The sequence below is a fragment of the Schistocerca piceifrons genome, chromosome 11 (assembly GCF_021461385.2).
Source record: "Schistocerca piceifrons isolate TAMUIC-IGC-003096 chromosome 11, iqSchPice1.1, whole genome shotgun sequence".
Taxonomy (NCBI): Eukaryota; Metazoa; Arthropoda; class Insecta; order Orthoptera; family Acrididae; genus Schistocerca; species Schistocerca piceifrons.
This window is the reverse complement of record NC_060148.1, coordinates 10,640,448-10,654,737: the sequence shown is the minus strand read 5'-3', so window position 1 is coordinate 10,654,737 and position 14,290 is coordinate 10,640,448. Positions and strand designations below refer to the sequence as shown.

The 14,290-nt window shown below is 41.8% G+C and overlaps 1 protein-coding gene across 1 annotated transcript in view; it reads left to right on the top strand.

The window, feature by feature from the left end:
- The window catches only part of LOC124720210, a 278,016-nt gene that overhangs the window by 70,019 nt on the left and 193,707 nt on the right, over positions 1–14,290 (top strand). The window contains exons 7-9 of the mRNA XM_047245533.1: positions 739–904; positions 7,223–7,369; positions 13,305–13,550. Coding sequence (XP_047101489.1) covers positions 739–904; positions 7,223–7,369; positions 13,305–13,550 — 559 coding nt within the window. The remainder of the gene's footprint in view (positions 1–738; positions 905–7,222; positions 7,370–13,304; positions 13,551–14,290) is intronic.

Sequence of the window (14,290 nt, the reverse complement as noted above, 5' to 3'; positions counted from 1 at the left end):
TTTATAATTTCTTAACAATCCCGAACAATCCTCGGCTTTGTTTAAAGTCAATTTTTGATTAATTAAGAACTAAAATTTACATGTAAAACTGAAAATACGTATCTAAAGGTACGTCTGCTCAGAACAGTAAGTACACTACGATATTAGTACGTGTCTGTTATTTCATTTGAGAATAAACTCTCAAATAAGGAATTACAATAATACGTTTATATTTTCTATTAATTACCAGAGACTCCCTTCATGGGAATTATTCCCTTTATTTACAGAGCTTCTACACTTTGAACTGAAATAGATTAAACAGCTGTTTTCCCAGTTATAAGTTTTTCTAGGCGAGTTACATATTTTGTTTGCATGTGCAATCCTGAATTAGACTGGGAAATGTTCATTTTAAATAGGCCTTAATGGACTGTTACGCTTCAGACAACATATATGATCTTTAGAATAAAGTAAATGACACTAAATAATGAAACTAGAAAGGTAAAAATGTGACAAAATATGCAATTCTTTGACATAATTTGCAAATGGATGTCACAATTAAAAGTTAAGTCTCAACTTGATCAGAGCAATATGTTGGTTAAGGTTGCCATTTTTTTAAAAAAATTGAAGCTGCTAAATATTTGACTCGGAAAGATAAAAACTGGAAATAAAAACAGTAGAAATTAAGGAATAATTACTAGCACATTATAAACTTAAGTTACATTTTGTTCTCCACTGCAACGTGCCCGCTTCTGTATGCAGAGACGAAGCCTCCGGCAGTGGGGTCTCCGGCCTCAGTGTACCCCCTCGGATCCGGTGGCTGGCCGGAGACGAACGGCACGGGAGCGGTAGGCGTTAGCAATGGCGCGCCGGGGTTCGCTGCGCCCCCGGCTTCGGCAGCGCACGTCACGGAGCGGCAACCAGCCAGGTGAGACCGAGTTTTGCGGCATTATTTGAGGCCTCGAGCCTGCTGTCCCGCGTAAAGGTGGGGAAGGGTTGCGGGAGTTGTCGAATGGAATGAACGGTGTGAAGGTGCGTCTGCCCGATACCTTATTTGTGCTCAACTTTGCGCACGTACGTAAATTTTCAACAGCGCAACTCTGCGTGCGTATTTGAGCGTGCGTAATTTCCTGGAAATTGAGGCCGCGTGTGAACTGCATCGCTGCCTGCCTTCCGTCGGATTCTTTGCGCTTTTTGGCAGACGACAGCTAGCTGAGGTCTATGTGCGTTTGGTTGTGTAGTGTGTAGATGTTATGCTGTGAACTGAATTATGCACAGTAATGTGTGTTGACTCCAAAGGAAGCCTGCTTAAGTTTACAGATGATTAAAGACAGAGAAGAAAGTCATACAGAGTGCCCCTTCTGAAGATTATTTGAATAAAAATTCGAGATCTGTTGCCTCGAGTGTCAAGTATTATTAAAAGGTCTCTGGTTGTGTTTTTGTAAAGAATAAGATACTGTAAATTTAGAAGTAGAAAAACTGAGAAGAATATGCCAAAAATTTATGAAAACTGTAAGCCCGTATGAAAACTGTGGATGAATATTCGTGCTTTCGCAGCTTAAAAGCACAACACCAAGGGAACCTGACATTTGAACAAAAGAAGTGATGGGGCATGTTTAGCTCCTCAGAAAATGACTAAAATTGAAATGAAGTACATTGATGGTGCAAAAACTACAAAATTGAAAAATACAACCCCCCATTCTAGTTGATTCTGGCATCTATGAAATTCCCAGTTTTTCCATTTTGAGGATGTTAATCTATGTATCATCTTTGATGATTAAAGTTGTGTAAACAAATAAAGTATAAACGATGCATTGAAACTTAATTAATGTTCATGTAATGACTAAGAACCTCCCTTCAATATTTCTCAGTATCAGGAATAATCACTGAAATACATTTTCATTTGAGGAATAAATAGTTCCAACTGCTAAATAAATTGCCATTTACTAGCTAACAAAGTTTCATTGCCAGCCTTATTGCTACAGTTTTCTGAGCAGGAAATCTAAAATCTCTCTGTGATCTAGTTTGAACTGTGCAGACAAATCATTATCATTAGTTTGTATCTTTCATAGCCCAGTTACCTAAATACTTCACCTACATTTGCTTTTGCGTTTCCTTTTTCTGTCACCTGTTCACCACAATGAATGCAAGATACGCTCCCAAGCAAACTAGGGGATTCGTAGCGTATTGCTTCCACGATGGGGCAACATGAGAATGACCGTGTGTACATGCATTCTTTCTTTTTATTCCTTTGAGTCTGCTATTGAACACTACAAGAGAGGCATCTTGTGGACATACCTTAACATGCACAATGTATGGACTGAGAGTAAACCAAATAAAGGCAATGGCATTGTTGGGGGTGGGGAGCCTAAATGAGAGTAGTGACAACTTTGATATTAAAGTTGGGGGCCACAAAGTAGATGGATGTACTAAGGAGGAAATGAGAAACTATCACAGGCAGTAATAGAGGTTTAAACTTTGGCCTTTTTTGTGCGTGTGCATGTGCGCGCATCTGCCTTTGTGGAACAGAGTACTGTGTGGAAGTGAGCTGTGGACTGTGGGGAAACAAGAACAGAAATGTTCCAAATATGGTATTACAATAGGATACTGAAGTAAACCAGTATGATAAAATTAGAAGTGAGTAGGTACTCCATGAGATGAGACGAATTTTGCCAAATGTTAACTAGCAGAAGGGAGAGGGTAATAGGACATGTTAAGACATCAGTGAATAACTTCCACGGTACTAGGAGCCGTAGAAGGCAAAAACTGTAGGTCGAGACAGAAATTGGAATACGTACGACGAGTGATTGAGGATGTTGGCTACAAGTGTTACTCTGAAATGGAGAGGTTGTCACAGGAGGGGAAAAGCGTAGTGTGCCTCATCAAATGGGGCAGAAGAACGACTGCCCGAAATAAGGGCTGAAAATGTTGTGAAAAACGAACTTTCTGTATTTGACGAGGTAACAGTGAATTGGGGCATTGATGGATAATGGTTGGAAATTGCTTAATGCATGTTGTTTTAAGTCATTGAATGTGTCTTGTAGGTGTAAGTGTTCAAAAGGTAAGTTTATGAAGAACATATTGTGGAACTGGAAATTAGAGTAGCAGATGTGAGAAGCCCTGGCGAGGAGGATTGTAGGGATGTGAGGTCTCTCCCTTCTTCACAATAACTTGTTCAATACACGAGAGTCGGTCAGAAATTATCCAGTGTAGCTATACCTTTTATTGCAATACCAAAGGACGTGTACAGTAATGTTATTTGTCAGTAGTCACCTCTCAGTTTTCAACATACTCGGTCTGCTGCTGCACGAGCTTCCCGATATCCTCAGAAAAGGTGGCTTTCGGCCGAGCAGCGAGCCCCACTCGCACCGCGTCCTTCACTTCTTAGTCTGTGGCGAGTTGACGGCCCCTTAATGACTCTCCGAGTGAACCAAACAAGGGGTGAGGTAAGGAATAGGCGATGCTGAGCTGTTCGATGAAACTCGAGTTTCTGGAGTGTTTCAAGCAGTGTGGGTGGTGGTACACGGACGGGCATTGTCGTGCGTCGACACGACACCTTTCGACGGTATTCCTCGGTCTGTGCTTCGTATTGCAGGCTTTAGCGTGTAAGCGAGCATCTCGCTGTAACGCGCACTGTTTATTGTTGTGCATCTCTCCTGATAATGTCCAGTACTGGGCCTTGTGTGTCCTAAAAAATGGTAAGCATTAGTTTTCCTGCAGATGGTGGGTTTTGAACTTTTTCCTGCTTGGCGGTTGTAGATTTTTTCTATTCCGTGCTCTGCCGTTTACACTGTGGCTCGTAATGACGGATCCACGTTTTGTCACCAGTGGTGATTCGTTTAAGAAGCCGTTACGTGCGTTACCGTAGTGATCCAAACGTATTTGGCAGGTGTTCGAGCGTGTTCGTTCGTGCAGCTCTGCGAGTTGTTTAGGGACCTGTTTTGCATGGACTTGAGTGATTTCGAATGCAAAACTGTGACCGATTTGCAGGCAAATTGCCACTTTGTCAGTAGTTGCTCGTTCCAGAACATGTCACGTGTGCACTCGGTGTCGTTCGTGGCTGTGTACGGTCGCCTGGCATAACAATTGTGTGAACAATTTTGCAATCCAATCATAGACACTCTGTTGTGGCAAGACACTGTTCCCAAGTTGTGCCAAAACTCTTTGACGGATTGCGTCCCCCGATGCACTTTCTGACCGCAGAAATGTGATCACAGCTCGTTGTTCCTGTTTGGTGCAAACTTGTAGTGGAGCACACGTGGCTTATCTACTACAGAAAGAAGACAAATAGGGGAATTAGGATAAAACATGCATATCAGGACTATAACAGCATAGTAGTAAAATAAGAGGACAGAGGTCAGTATGAACAATGCAAGAAGAGTTATGCGGACAATTTTTGTCTTATCCACATACAAATTAGAATTTGCAGAATGCAAGCATCCTTGCCATATGCAATTCCTTTCTTTGTTTAAATCCTCATATTGGGCACTTGCTGTTCCTGATCTGGTTTACTGGAAGATGTTTGTTTTACAGAACAAAGCATAATTTTCCTATATTAACATTTTCAAGTGTGTTATTGCATCCAATTGAAATTCTCTTTAACACTCTAGATTTTATTATTTAGAATGTTCGCATTAGTTATTTTTATTTGTGTGCGACTTTCCTTGAAAAAAAGTCACTTTGCAGTTCTGGCGAGATGGTTTCTGTTGTTTGCCTTTACCTCAGGATTAGAATTTTTGACAGCGCTGTCTGCAGCAGCAAAATAGCTCTTTAATTTTCCTTTCCTCCCTTTTTCAGTGAGTGCAAGAAAGGATAGTATCTGTTCCTCTGATACTCTGTGTTGTGCCCAATATTTGTCAAGTAGACAGTGTGCTTTCAGGTGTCCAGCCGAGTTGTCGATTTATTTTTTCTGCAACATATTTCGATGCCTGACACGGCCGTCTTCTACGGGTACGTCGAGTTGCATTCTCCCTGTCTGGTGTTCAACCAGACTGTGCAGTACTGTAAGTGTTTTGCTGTCGTTTGTAGCACTGTGTGACTCCCGGACCCTGCTATGCTCTTTGATACCCTGTGATATGCACGTTCTCTCAGCATTTCGTAGCTCTTATCTATTCGTCAATGTGTTCTGCGTAACATTGAATTGACAACTTGGCTCAACATCCCACAAGTCATTGAGAAAACTCTTCACACAATTCTGGCGTACTGCACCAGTACAGACAGATGCTGATTAAAACTTCTTAGCAATTGGAAGAAATTTTATTTTCACTCAATTTTATGTCAGTTAATGTGACATGCCAGCTGTCTTTATTGCATCAAAATATTCAGAAGGGAAGTACTCTGAGAAGTAAATGTAAGAACATAGACATTCATAAATTTTGAGTAGAGCAGCATATGGATGAGTGCAACAGAAGAAACAATATTATGAGAAGCAGCGACACCAGTGCACGATGGGAGTGGTGACTGGTTGACCTGATCAGAGGAGACCTGATTTCAGTTGGTAAGATCTGACGGTGAGGTTCAAATGTAGCACAGACCACATGAAGCCGTGGATCCAAGTTGTCAACAAGGGACTGTGCAAGGTGGGCAGGGAATGTGCTGGGTCCTGTGGTCCAACTGTACCGACCATTGACTGAAAATGGTTATGTTCAGCTACTCGGATATCATTTGCAACCATTCGTGTATTTCGTGTCATGACAACGATCGCCTGCTTTATTTCTTCATTTGTTGTTCTCAGTGTCGACATACTGGCTGAAAAACTAGGGGGTGTCTACTATTTACTGTATATTGTAAATGATGTAGCCGGCAGGTGCACAGTTGCATTTCAGTCTTTTACTTTCACTGTTTACAACCCTCCAATAATACACAGTTATTTATGGCCAGTGGACCATTGTTTAACTTTCGATAAGCCTCATTAATAGGTTGCAGGCAAACCTCCACATACTGCTACAATAGTTTACTGTTGAACATCTGCGAGCAGTAAAAAAATAACCAAAAAGTCCACAGTTCTTGAAGAATAATTAGGTATGTGTGGAACAGTCACTGTCATTGGTTTTTACACACGGCGTAATTGTTTAACACTTATTTCACAGTTACATTGAAGCACTGTTGTCATTCTAACAAGTACAGGTTTATCGTCTGAAACTTGGCCGTGGACTGACTGTTTCGTGACCAAAAATCAGGCCCTTATACATCCTCTCAATAATAGGGGCCGAAACTACACATTGTTTGAAGTTAAATTTACAGAAATTACAATTAAAACTTAACTCGTTAAATTAACTGAATACATTGAAATATTCCGTCTTTTTAACAGTTTCTACTGCTACGAGGGTTGAGCCGAATGATTTGTTTAAGTCATGAAATTAACAAATATAGTTACGCAAACAATACTTTTGACAAAACTGTTAATTACTTTGAAATTAATTAAGGGCTGGCTTTGCTAACATGTTTTCAAATAGAGCCAAATAGATACTTTAAGATTACTATTAGTTGTTCCTCCAAATGCTTATAATTAGTACTGAATTTATGTTTGTTTATACATCAACAACAGAATTTAAGTTACGAAACAATTACTGATTTCACCCTGTAATGAAAGATACTAACTAGCAATAGTCAAAATAAATTAGAAAATCAATTACATACCTAAAACTAACCACAAAATTAGATCTGGTGTTATATTCTTTAAAAATGAGGGCCAATGTTTCTCTTTTATGAAAATGCAGATTAAAACTAACTAATATTAATGGTAATTAGTTCAAAAATGAAAAAAATGTCTTTTAAGGAGGCAGATGGCAAAACAAGTGGGGAAGTGAAAATGTCCCAGCTTGCTTCGTCACAGTGTTCTCAAAAAATGATGAGCCACGTCCCTGTGCCACAGCTGTTTGTGACTGGTTTGTGGAACTTTCTGGACAGTTCGAATGAATGATTTGGCTACCCAAATTCCTGACATTAATCTCATCAGAAATGTATGGGACATTTCCTCCACATAATCCTGCACCGGCAACATTTCACAATTACGGACTCTCGTAAAGGCAGCACGGCTAAGTATTTCTGTAGGGGCTTCTGACGACTTGTTGAGTCCGTGCCACGTCATGTTGTTGTACTGTGTCGGGCAAAAGGAAGGGCGAAACGATATTAGGAGATATCCCGTGACATTTGTCACCTCATTGTATTCCGACAGGTCTAGTGTACTCTGCAGCAGAATTCTGCCGTCACAACTTGCTCCAGTGTCGGTCTTGCCGTGTTGCAGCACGACGACAGCAGGCTCTGCCACGTCGACGGAACAGGTGGGCCGCAGTGACCGGTCGACTGGGCTGAAAACGCAGATTTCGACAGCTCTCGGAGGGCTCCTGGACCGAGCCCTCAACAACCGGCTGGAGAGGGGACTCAGCCTGGGGTAGGTAGAACAGTGCATCATTCTGTGTGTACACACTTCTCTGGTGCGTACACAACCAGCTGTGTAGTTCGGGTCTTGTAAATTTCTTACAGTAGATATGTAGTGTATGTTATCTATTGGATGAGTACATGCTTCAAAATTGTCTAAGGAAGAAACTATTTTTCTCTTAATGAAAAATCTCAGGAGATCTATTTAATGTATGTTTGTTGTTGTGATCTTCGGCCCTAAGACTGGTTTGATGCAGCTCTCCATGCTACTCTATCCTGTGCAATCCTCTTCATCTCCCAGTACCTACTGCAACCTACATCCTTCTGGGTCTGCTTAGTGTAATCATCTCTTGGTCTCCCTCACGATTTTCACCCCCCCCTCCCCCCCCCCCCCACCACCACCACTTTCCTACAGTACTATATTATCGATCCCTTGACATTTCGAAATGTGTCCTATCGACCTATCCCTTCTTTTGGTCAAGTTGTGCTACAAATTTCTTTTTTCCCCAATTCTGTTTAGTATCTCCTCTTTAGTTATGTCATCTACCCATCTAATCTTCAGCATTCTTCTGTAACACCACGTTTCAAAGGCTTGTATTTTCTCCTTGTCGAAACAGTTTATCATCCATGTTTCACTTCCATAAAGGGCTATATTCCATATAAGTACTTTGTAATACTTAAATCTATATTCAGTGTTAACAAATTTTTCTTCTCCAGAAATGCTTTTCTTACCATTGGAACTCTACATTTTAGATTCTCTCCACTTCAGCCACAATCAGTTATTTTGCTCCCCTAATAGCAAAACTCCTTCACTACTTTAAGTGTCTCATTTCCTAATCTAATTCCCTCAGCATCACCCGACTTAATTCGACTACATTCCATTATCCTCGTTTTGCTTTTGTTGATGTTCATCTTACACTCTCCTTTCAAGACACTGTCCATTCCGTTCAACTGCTCTTCCAAGTCCTTTGCTGTCTCTGACAGAATTACAATGTCATCGATAAACCTCAAAGCTTTTGTTTCTTCTCTCTGGACTTTAATTCCTATTCCAAATTTTTCTTTTGTTTCATTTACTGCTTGCTCGATGTACAAATTGAATACCATCAGGGATAGCCTACAACCCTGTCTCACTCCATTCTCAACCACTGCTTCCCTTTCATACCCCTCGACTCTTATAACTGCCATCTGGTTTCTGTACAAATTGTAAATAGCCTTTCACTCCCTGTATTTTACCCCTCCTACTTGCAGCATTTCAAAGAGAGTATTCCATTGAATATTGCGAAAAGCTTCCCATAAGTCCACAAACACTATAAACTTAGGTTTGCCTTTCCTTAACCTACCTTTTATGAGAAGTTGTAGGGTCAGTATTGCCTTGCATATTCCAACATTTCTCTGGAATCCAAACTGATCTTCCCATGGATCAGCTTCCATAAGTTTTTCCATTCTTCTGTAAGGAATCCATGGTAGTAATTTGCAGCCTTGACATATTAAATTAATAGTTTGGCAATATTCACATCTGCAAGCACCAGCATTTTAGAATTGGGATTATATTCTTCTTCAAGTCTGAGGGTATTTCGCCTGTCTCGTACATCTAGCACACAAGATGGAAGAGTTTTGTCAGGGCTGGCTCTCCCAAGGCTCTCAGTAGTTCCTGCAGCCTTGTTTCGACTCAGGTCTTTCCGTGCTCTGTTAAATTTTTCTCGCAGTACGATACCTCCCATCTCGTCTTCATCTTTGTCATCCTCCCTTTTTATAATATTGCTTTCAAGTTCATGTTTCTTGTATAGATCCTCTGTATACTCCTTCCACTTTTCAGCTTACCCTTCTTTGCTTGGGGCTTGTTTTCCATCTGAGTTCTTGATATTCGTACAGTTGTTTCTCTTTTCCCCAAAGGTCTCTTTAATTTTCCTGTAGACATTATCTATCTTTCCCCCAGTGATACATGCTTCTAAATACCTACTTGTGCCCTCTAGCTATTTCTGCTTAGCCATTTTGCACTTCCTGTCGATCTCATTTTTTAGATGTTTGTATTCCCTTTCGCCTACTTCATTTGTATTTTATATTTTCTCCTTTCATCAGTTAAATTCATTATCTTCTGTGTTATGCGAGGGTTTCTTCTTGGCCTTGTCTTTTTACCTATCTCATCCTCTGTTGCTTTCACTGTTTCATCTCTCAAAGCTACCCATTCATCTTCTATTGTATTGTTGCATTGCTTTTCACTGTTCTTGTCAAAGTTTCTTAATGCTCCCTCTGAAATTGTCAACAACAACTGGTTCTTTCAACTTAAACATTTTAAACAATTTTTCAGAATAAATAATACAGTGTGAAAATTGTAAAGTAACAGTTGTAGAATTGTGAAGTTCATAAAACCTTATCGCTATCAATTATCAGTACTTTTTTGACATCTAAAAGTGATGGGACTTCCTCTCGAGTTATGTACAGCTTGGCACCTCACGTTGATGAAAACATATGGGAGAGCTCATCCTGAGAAATGTTCTGCCAGTGATATATGAGTGGAGCCTGCAGCTGAATTGGACACTGGAGGTTGTCAACATCCTCCAAAACTTTTGCTTTGAAGGTTACACCAACAAGGTCTTATTTTCTGTAAGTCATTATTCCTTCCAATAGCAAAGTTCCTTGAAATTGGTGGATTTCCTGTATCTTCCTAAACCTTTCTGTGTCAACTCGGTCACCTCCTGACGAACACTCTTCTCGAATATTACTGCAAACCGAAGTACGGTTCACCTGTAAAGAGGGCTAGTCACCATTGGTCCATTGTCCAATTTTGATGTTGTTAGCACCTGAAAACACAACATGCATGATTTCCATAACAAATAGCTGGAAACATTAAAGGTGGATGAATACGAAGGCCTCTTTCGTGCAGTTTATTTCTATTAAATTTGGACTGAAATTATTATATTATATACATTTTGCAGGGCATTTCTTCATATTCTGACAACTGAAATTGTCTGCAGTCTGCATTCTCAGGCAACTGAAACCACACTGCGAGCAGCAGCACCAATGCATGATGGGAGTGGTGACTGTGTGGGGGTAAGGAGGAGGCTGGGGTGTGGAGGGGGAGGGATAGTATGGTGGGGGTGGCGGACAGTGAAGTGCCTCAGGTTAGGTGGACTGTCCAGGAGGGATTTGGGGGGGGGGGGGGGAGGAAGTGGCGGAAAAGGAGAGAAATAAAATGCCTGAATGTGATGCTGGAATGAGGGCTGTGTAGTGCTGGAATGGGAACAGGAAAGGAGCTGGATGGGTGAGGACAGTGACTAACGAAGGTTGAGGCCAGGAGGGTTACGGGAACGTAGGATGTATTACAGGGAAAGTTCCCACCTGCGCAATTCAGAAAACCTGGTGTCGGTGAGAAGGATCCGTATGACACAGGCTGTGAAGCAGTCATTAAAATGAAGGATGTCATTTTTGGCAGAGTGTTCAGCAACTGGGTGGTCCACTTGTTTCTTGGTCATAATTTGTCAGTGGCCATTCGTGCAGACAGCTTGTTGGTTGTCGTGCCTACATAGAATGCAGCACAGTGGTTGCAGCTTAGTTTGTACGTCAGATGGCTGGTTCCACAGGTAGCCCTGCCTTTGATGGGACAGTTGATGTTAGTGACCAGACTGGAGTAGGTGGTGGTGGTGGTGGTGGTGGTGGTGGTGGCAGGATGTATGGGACAAATCTTGCATCGAGGCCCGTTACAGGGCTATGAGCCATGAGGTAATGTGTTCGGAGCAGAGGTTGTGTAAGGATGGAAGAGTATATTGTGTAGGGTTGGTGGCTGGGGGAAAACCACTGTGGGAGGGTGGGAGAAGGATAGTTGACAGGACATTCCTCATTTCAGTGCACGACGAGAGGTAATCGAAACCCTGGCGGAGAATGTAATTCAGTTGTTCCAGTCCTGGACGGTACTGAGTTACGAGGGGAATGCTCCTCTGTGGCCAGACTGTGGGACTTTGGGAGGTGGTGGGAGACTGGAAAGATAAGGCACGGGAGATTTGCTTTTGTACAAGGATGGGAGGATAATTACGGTCAGTGAAGGCTTGAGTGAGACCCTCAGTATATTTTGAGAGGGACTGCTCGTCACTGCAGGTGCGATGACCACGGGTGGCTAGGCTGTACGGAAGGGACTTCTTGGTATGGAATGGGTGGCAGCTGTCGAAGTGGAGATACTGCTGGTGGTTAATAGGTTTGATATGGTCGGAGGTACTGATGTATCCATCTCTGAGGTGAAGGTCAACATCTAGGAAGGTGGCCTGTTGGGTTGAGTAGGACCAAGTGATGCAAATGGGGGAGTAGTTTTTGAGGTTCTGGAGGAATGTGGACAGAGGTCCTCACCCTTGATCCAGATCGCAAAGATGTCATCAGTGAATCTGAACCAGGTGAGGGGTTTAGGATTCTGGGTTTCTGGGAAGGATTCCTCTATATGGCCCTTGAGTAGGGTGGTGCTATGTGGGTCCCCTAGCCAAGTTTTAGTTATTTCAAACACATCGGATTTTTAGTTCAGGATTGCTGTATGTCGTAAGGTTTGGTACGCATCTGCGATCGATAGGTGTGGTGCGAGTATTAACGAAAAAAATGTTTCATCCGTAGCTAGAGAGAGGAGTTGTTTACACACGTGTTGGCCATTTTGCATTAATAACAACACTTCTCTCTGTACAATATGATCCTATTGTGCTGTGAGAATTACTTAAATTTTTAGTAAAACTGTGTCAATTATTGTCAACATTAGCAACCGTGTAACTATTTTCTGTAGCTTTGGACGAAGCGTTTTGTTGTGCACATTCATACTACATCTGTCAATGGAAATAATGTATCACATGTAGTAATGTGAATATTAGTGACCCTGACTTAATTGTAAAAGTTGCTGAAGACAAAGTGGTTCTTATAAGTTCAATGACTATATACCAATCCTTGCAGTTTTAAGAATTATCCTTGCAGCTTTCTTTCTACTGTCCCTTCTAATGGAAAAGTGCACCAACTCCCACTTTTAATTATATACTCCTAAGCATCAGCAGATACCCTAGATATCCCTGTGCATTAGCAAGCTGCTTCGCAGATTAGAGATGGCTTACCAGCCTCAGATTGAATCCGTCTTGTGGACTGACAATGAGGTGTGGTCTACTGGTCAGTCTGGATGTGGTTTTATAGACAGTTTGCGACATCTGACTAGGTGAATGCCAGGCTGGTACCCATGTCCTGCCTCAGCTGCACAATTTTTCAGGAACATATTGAAAATTATTTCACACTTTGACACAGGATAACAAATTCACGTAGGCACATGGGGTACATCATTGCCAAATACAGATTAACATGACAACATTGTGAAGGTATGTGATAAGGCCAGAAAAAATATGATGATTTGTTGACATCAACAGAACATTTAAGTGAAAGCTTCTTTGGCTCTTAACAATTCTAGGGATCAGAATATTTGAGTAGCAATAAAAATTGTTTTGGTAGCATGTAACACACAATCAAAATCACTACTAAAATAGTCAATTGCCGTAACTGTTTCCATGCACTGACAATCGGTGGTCTTGCCAGCCCGCAACCAAATTATTTTTGCCAGTCTAACCTAGACCTCGAGTTACATTATAGATCACTTTGTCACCACAGTACTACTTTTTCCAGACTGTCAGCCTTGCGTCACAACACATTTGTCAAGTTGTACTGTGTGGGACTGGTTTGACAAGAAACTGAAATTAATGCAGCAGCATTTGACGAATATAAAAATGTTGTTTTAGTACTGGAATGTGCCAGAATTTGTGACGAATGGTTTGCAGGTGAATGATTAAGATTAAAAGAGAATCATTATCAATGACTGTGCTGTAAAATTGGGTATTTTCTGAACGGGATGTAGATATATTTGTACATTTCGTGTAAGTGTAAACTGTGGTAGAGAGCTGTCAGTGGAGTCGCAACTGCAGTGCCTTTACCCACCTCCCCAGCCTCAACCGACAGACGCTGAGCCAGCTGCAGGAGCAGACGACGCACCGCCCCGCGCCCACCTCCGCGTCGGGAGGGTCGTCGACGGGCCGGTGGCGACGTGTGTACAACACAGAGCTGGCGAAAAAAGTGCGACAGCAGCTGATGCCGATATCTTCCCGCAAGCTTCCGGTCCGACGGCGTGCAGCTGTGGGCGCTGCCGGCAACTCCGACTCTCACCGCTATGCCTGCTTATACTGCGAGAGCCGGTGAGTGGCCGGGCCGCTAGTCAACTCGTGCATTCTGTTCGTCTCACTTGGGATACCTAGGTATTGTATGCATCTGGAGGTAGTCAAAACTGCCCCCTGAACCTAGGAATTTTGCTGTAAGGAGGCTGTGATTGCAGGTTTTATGTTTGATTTATTACCTCCATTTATCTTTGTATGTGTATTGCACTGAACATACGAGGTGTGATCAAAATATAATGGAAATTTTTTAATTTTGTGGTCTTTATACATCCGATTTACAAACTTTTTCCATCTTGAATGAGATTTTCACTCTGCAGCGGAGTGTGCACTGATATGAAACTTCCTGACAGATTAAAACTGTGTACCAGACCGAGACTCGAACTCGGGACCTTTGCCTTTGCCTTTGCATTTTCGCAGGAGAGCTTCTGTTCTGTTAAGTTTTGAAGGTAAGAGACGATGTACTGGCAGAAGTAAATCTGTGAGTAGCGGACGTGAGTCGTGCTTCGGTAGCTCAGTTGGTAGAGCACTTGCCTGTGAAAGGCAAAGGTCCCGAGTTCGAGTCTCAGTCCGGCACACAGTTTTAATCTGCCAAGAAGTTTTTTCCATCTTGTTGCTTCACATGGTCCTGATTTATGTTTACGTTTTCAGCTATTTCAAATATTTAGTGTAAAGTTGACAGCCAGAAAGATTATACATGTTTTCAAGTGCCAGGCAAGTTTGTAATTTAAAAAAAGACGGATCAAAGAATGTGCATTAAATTT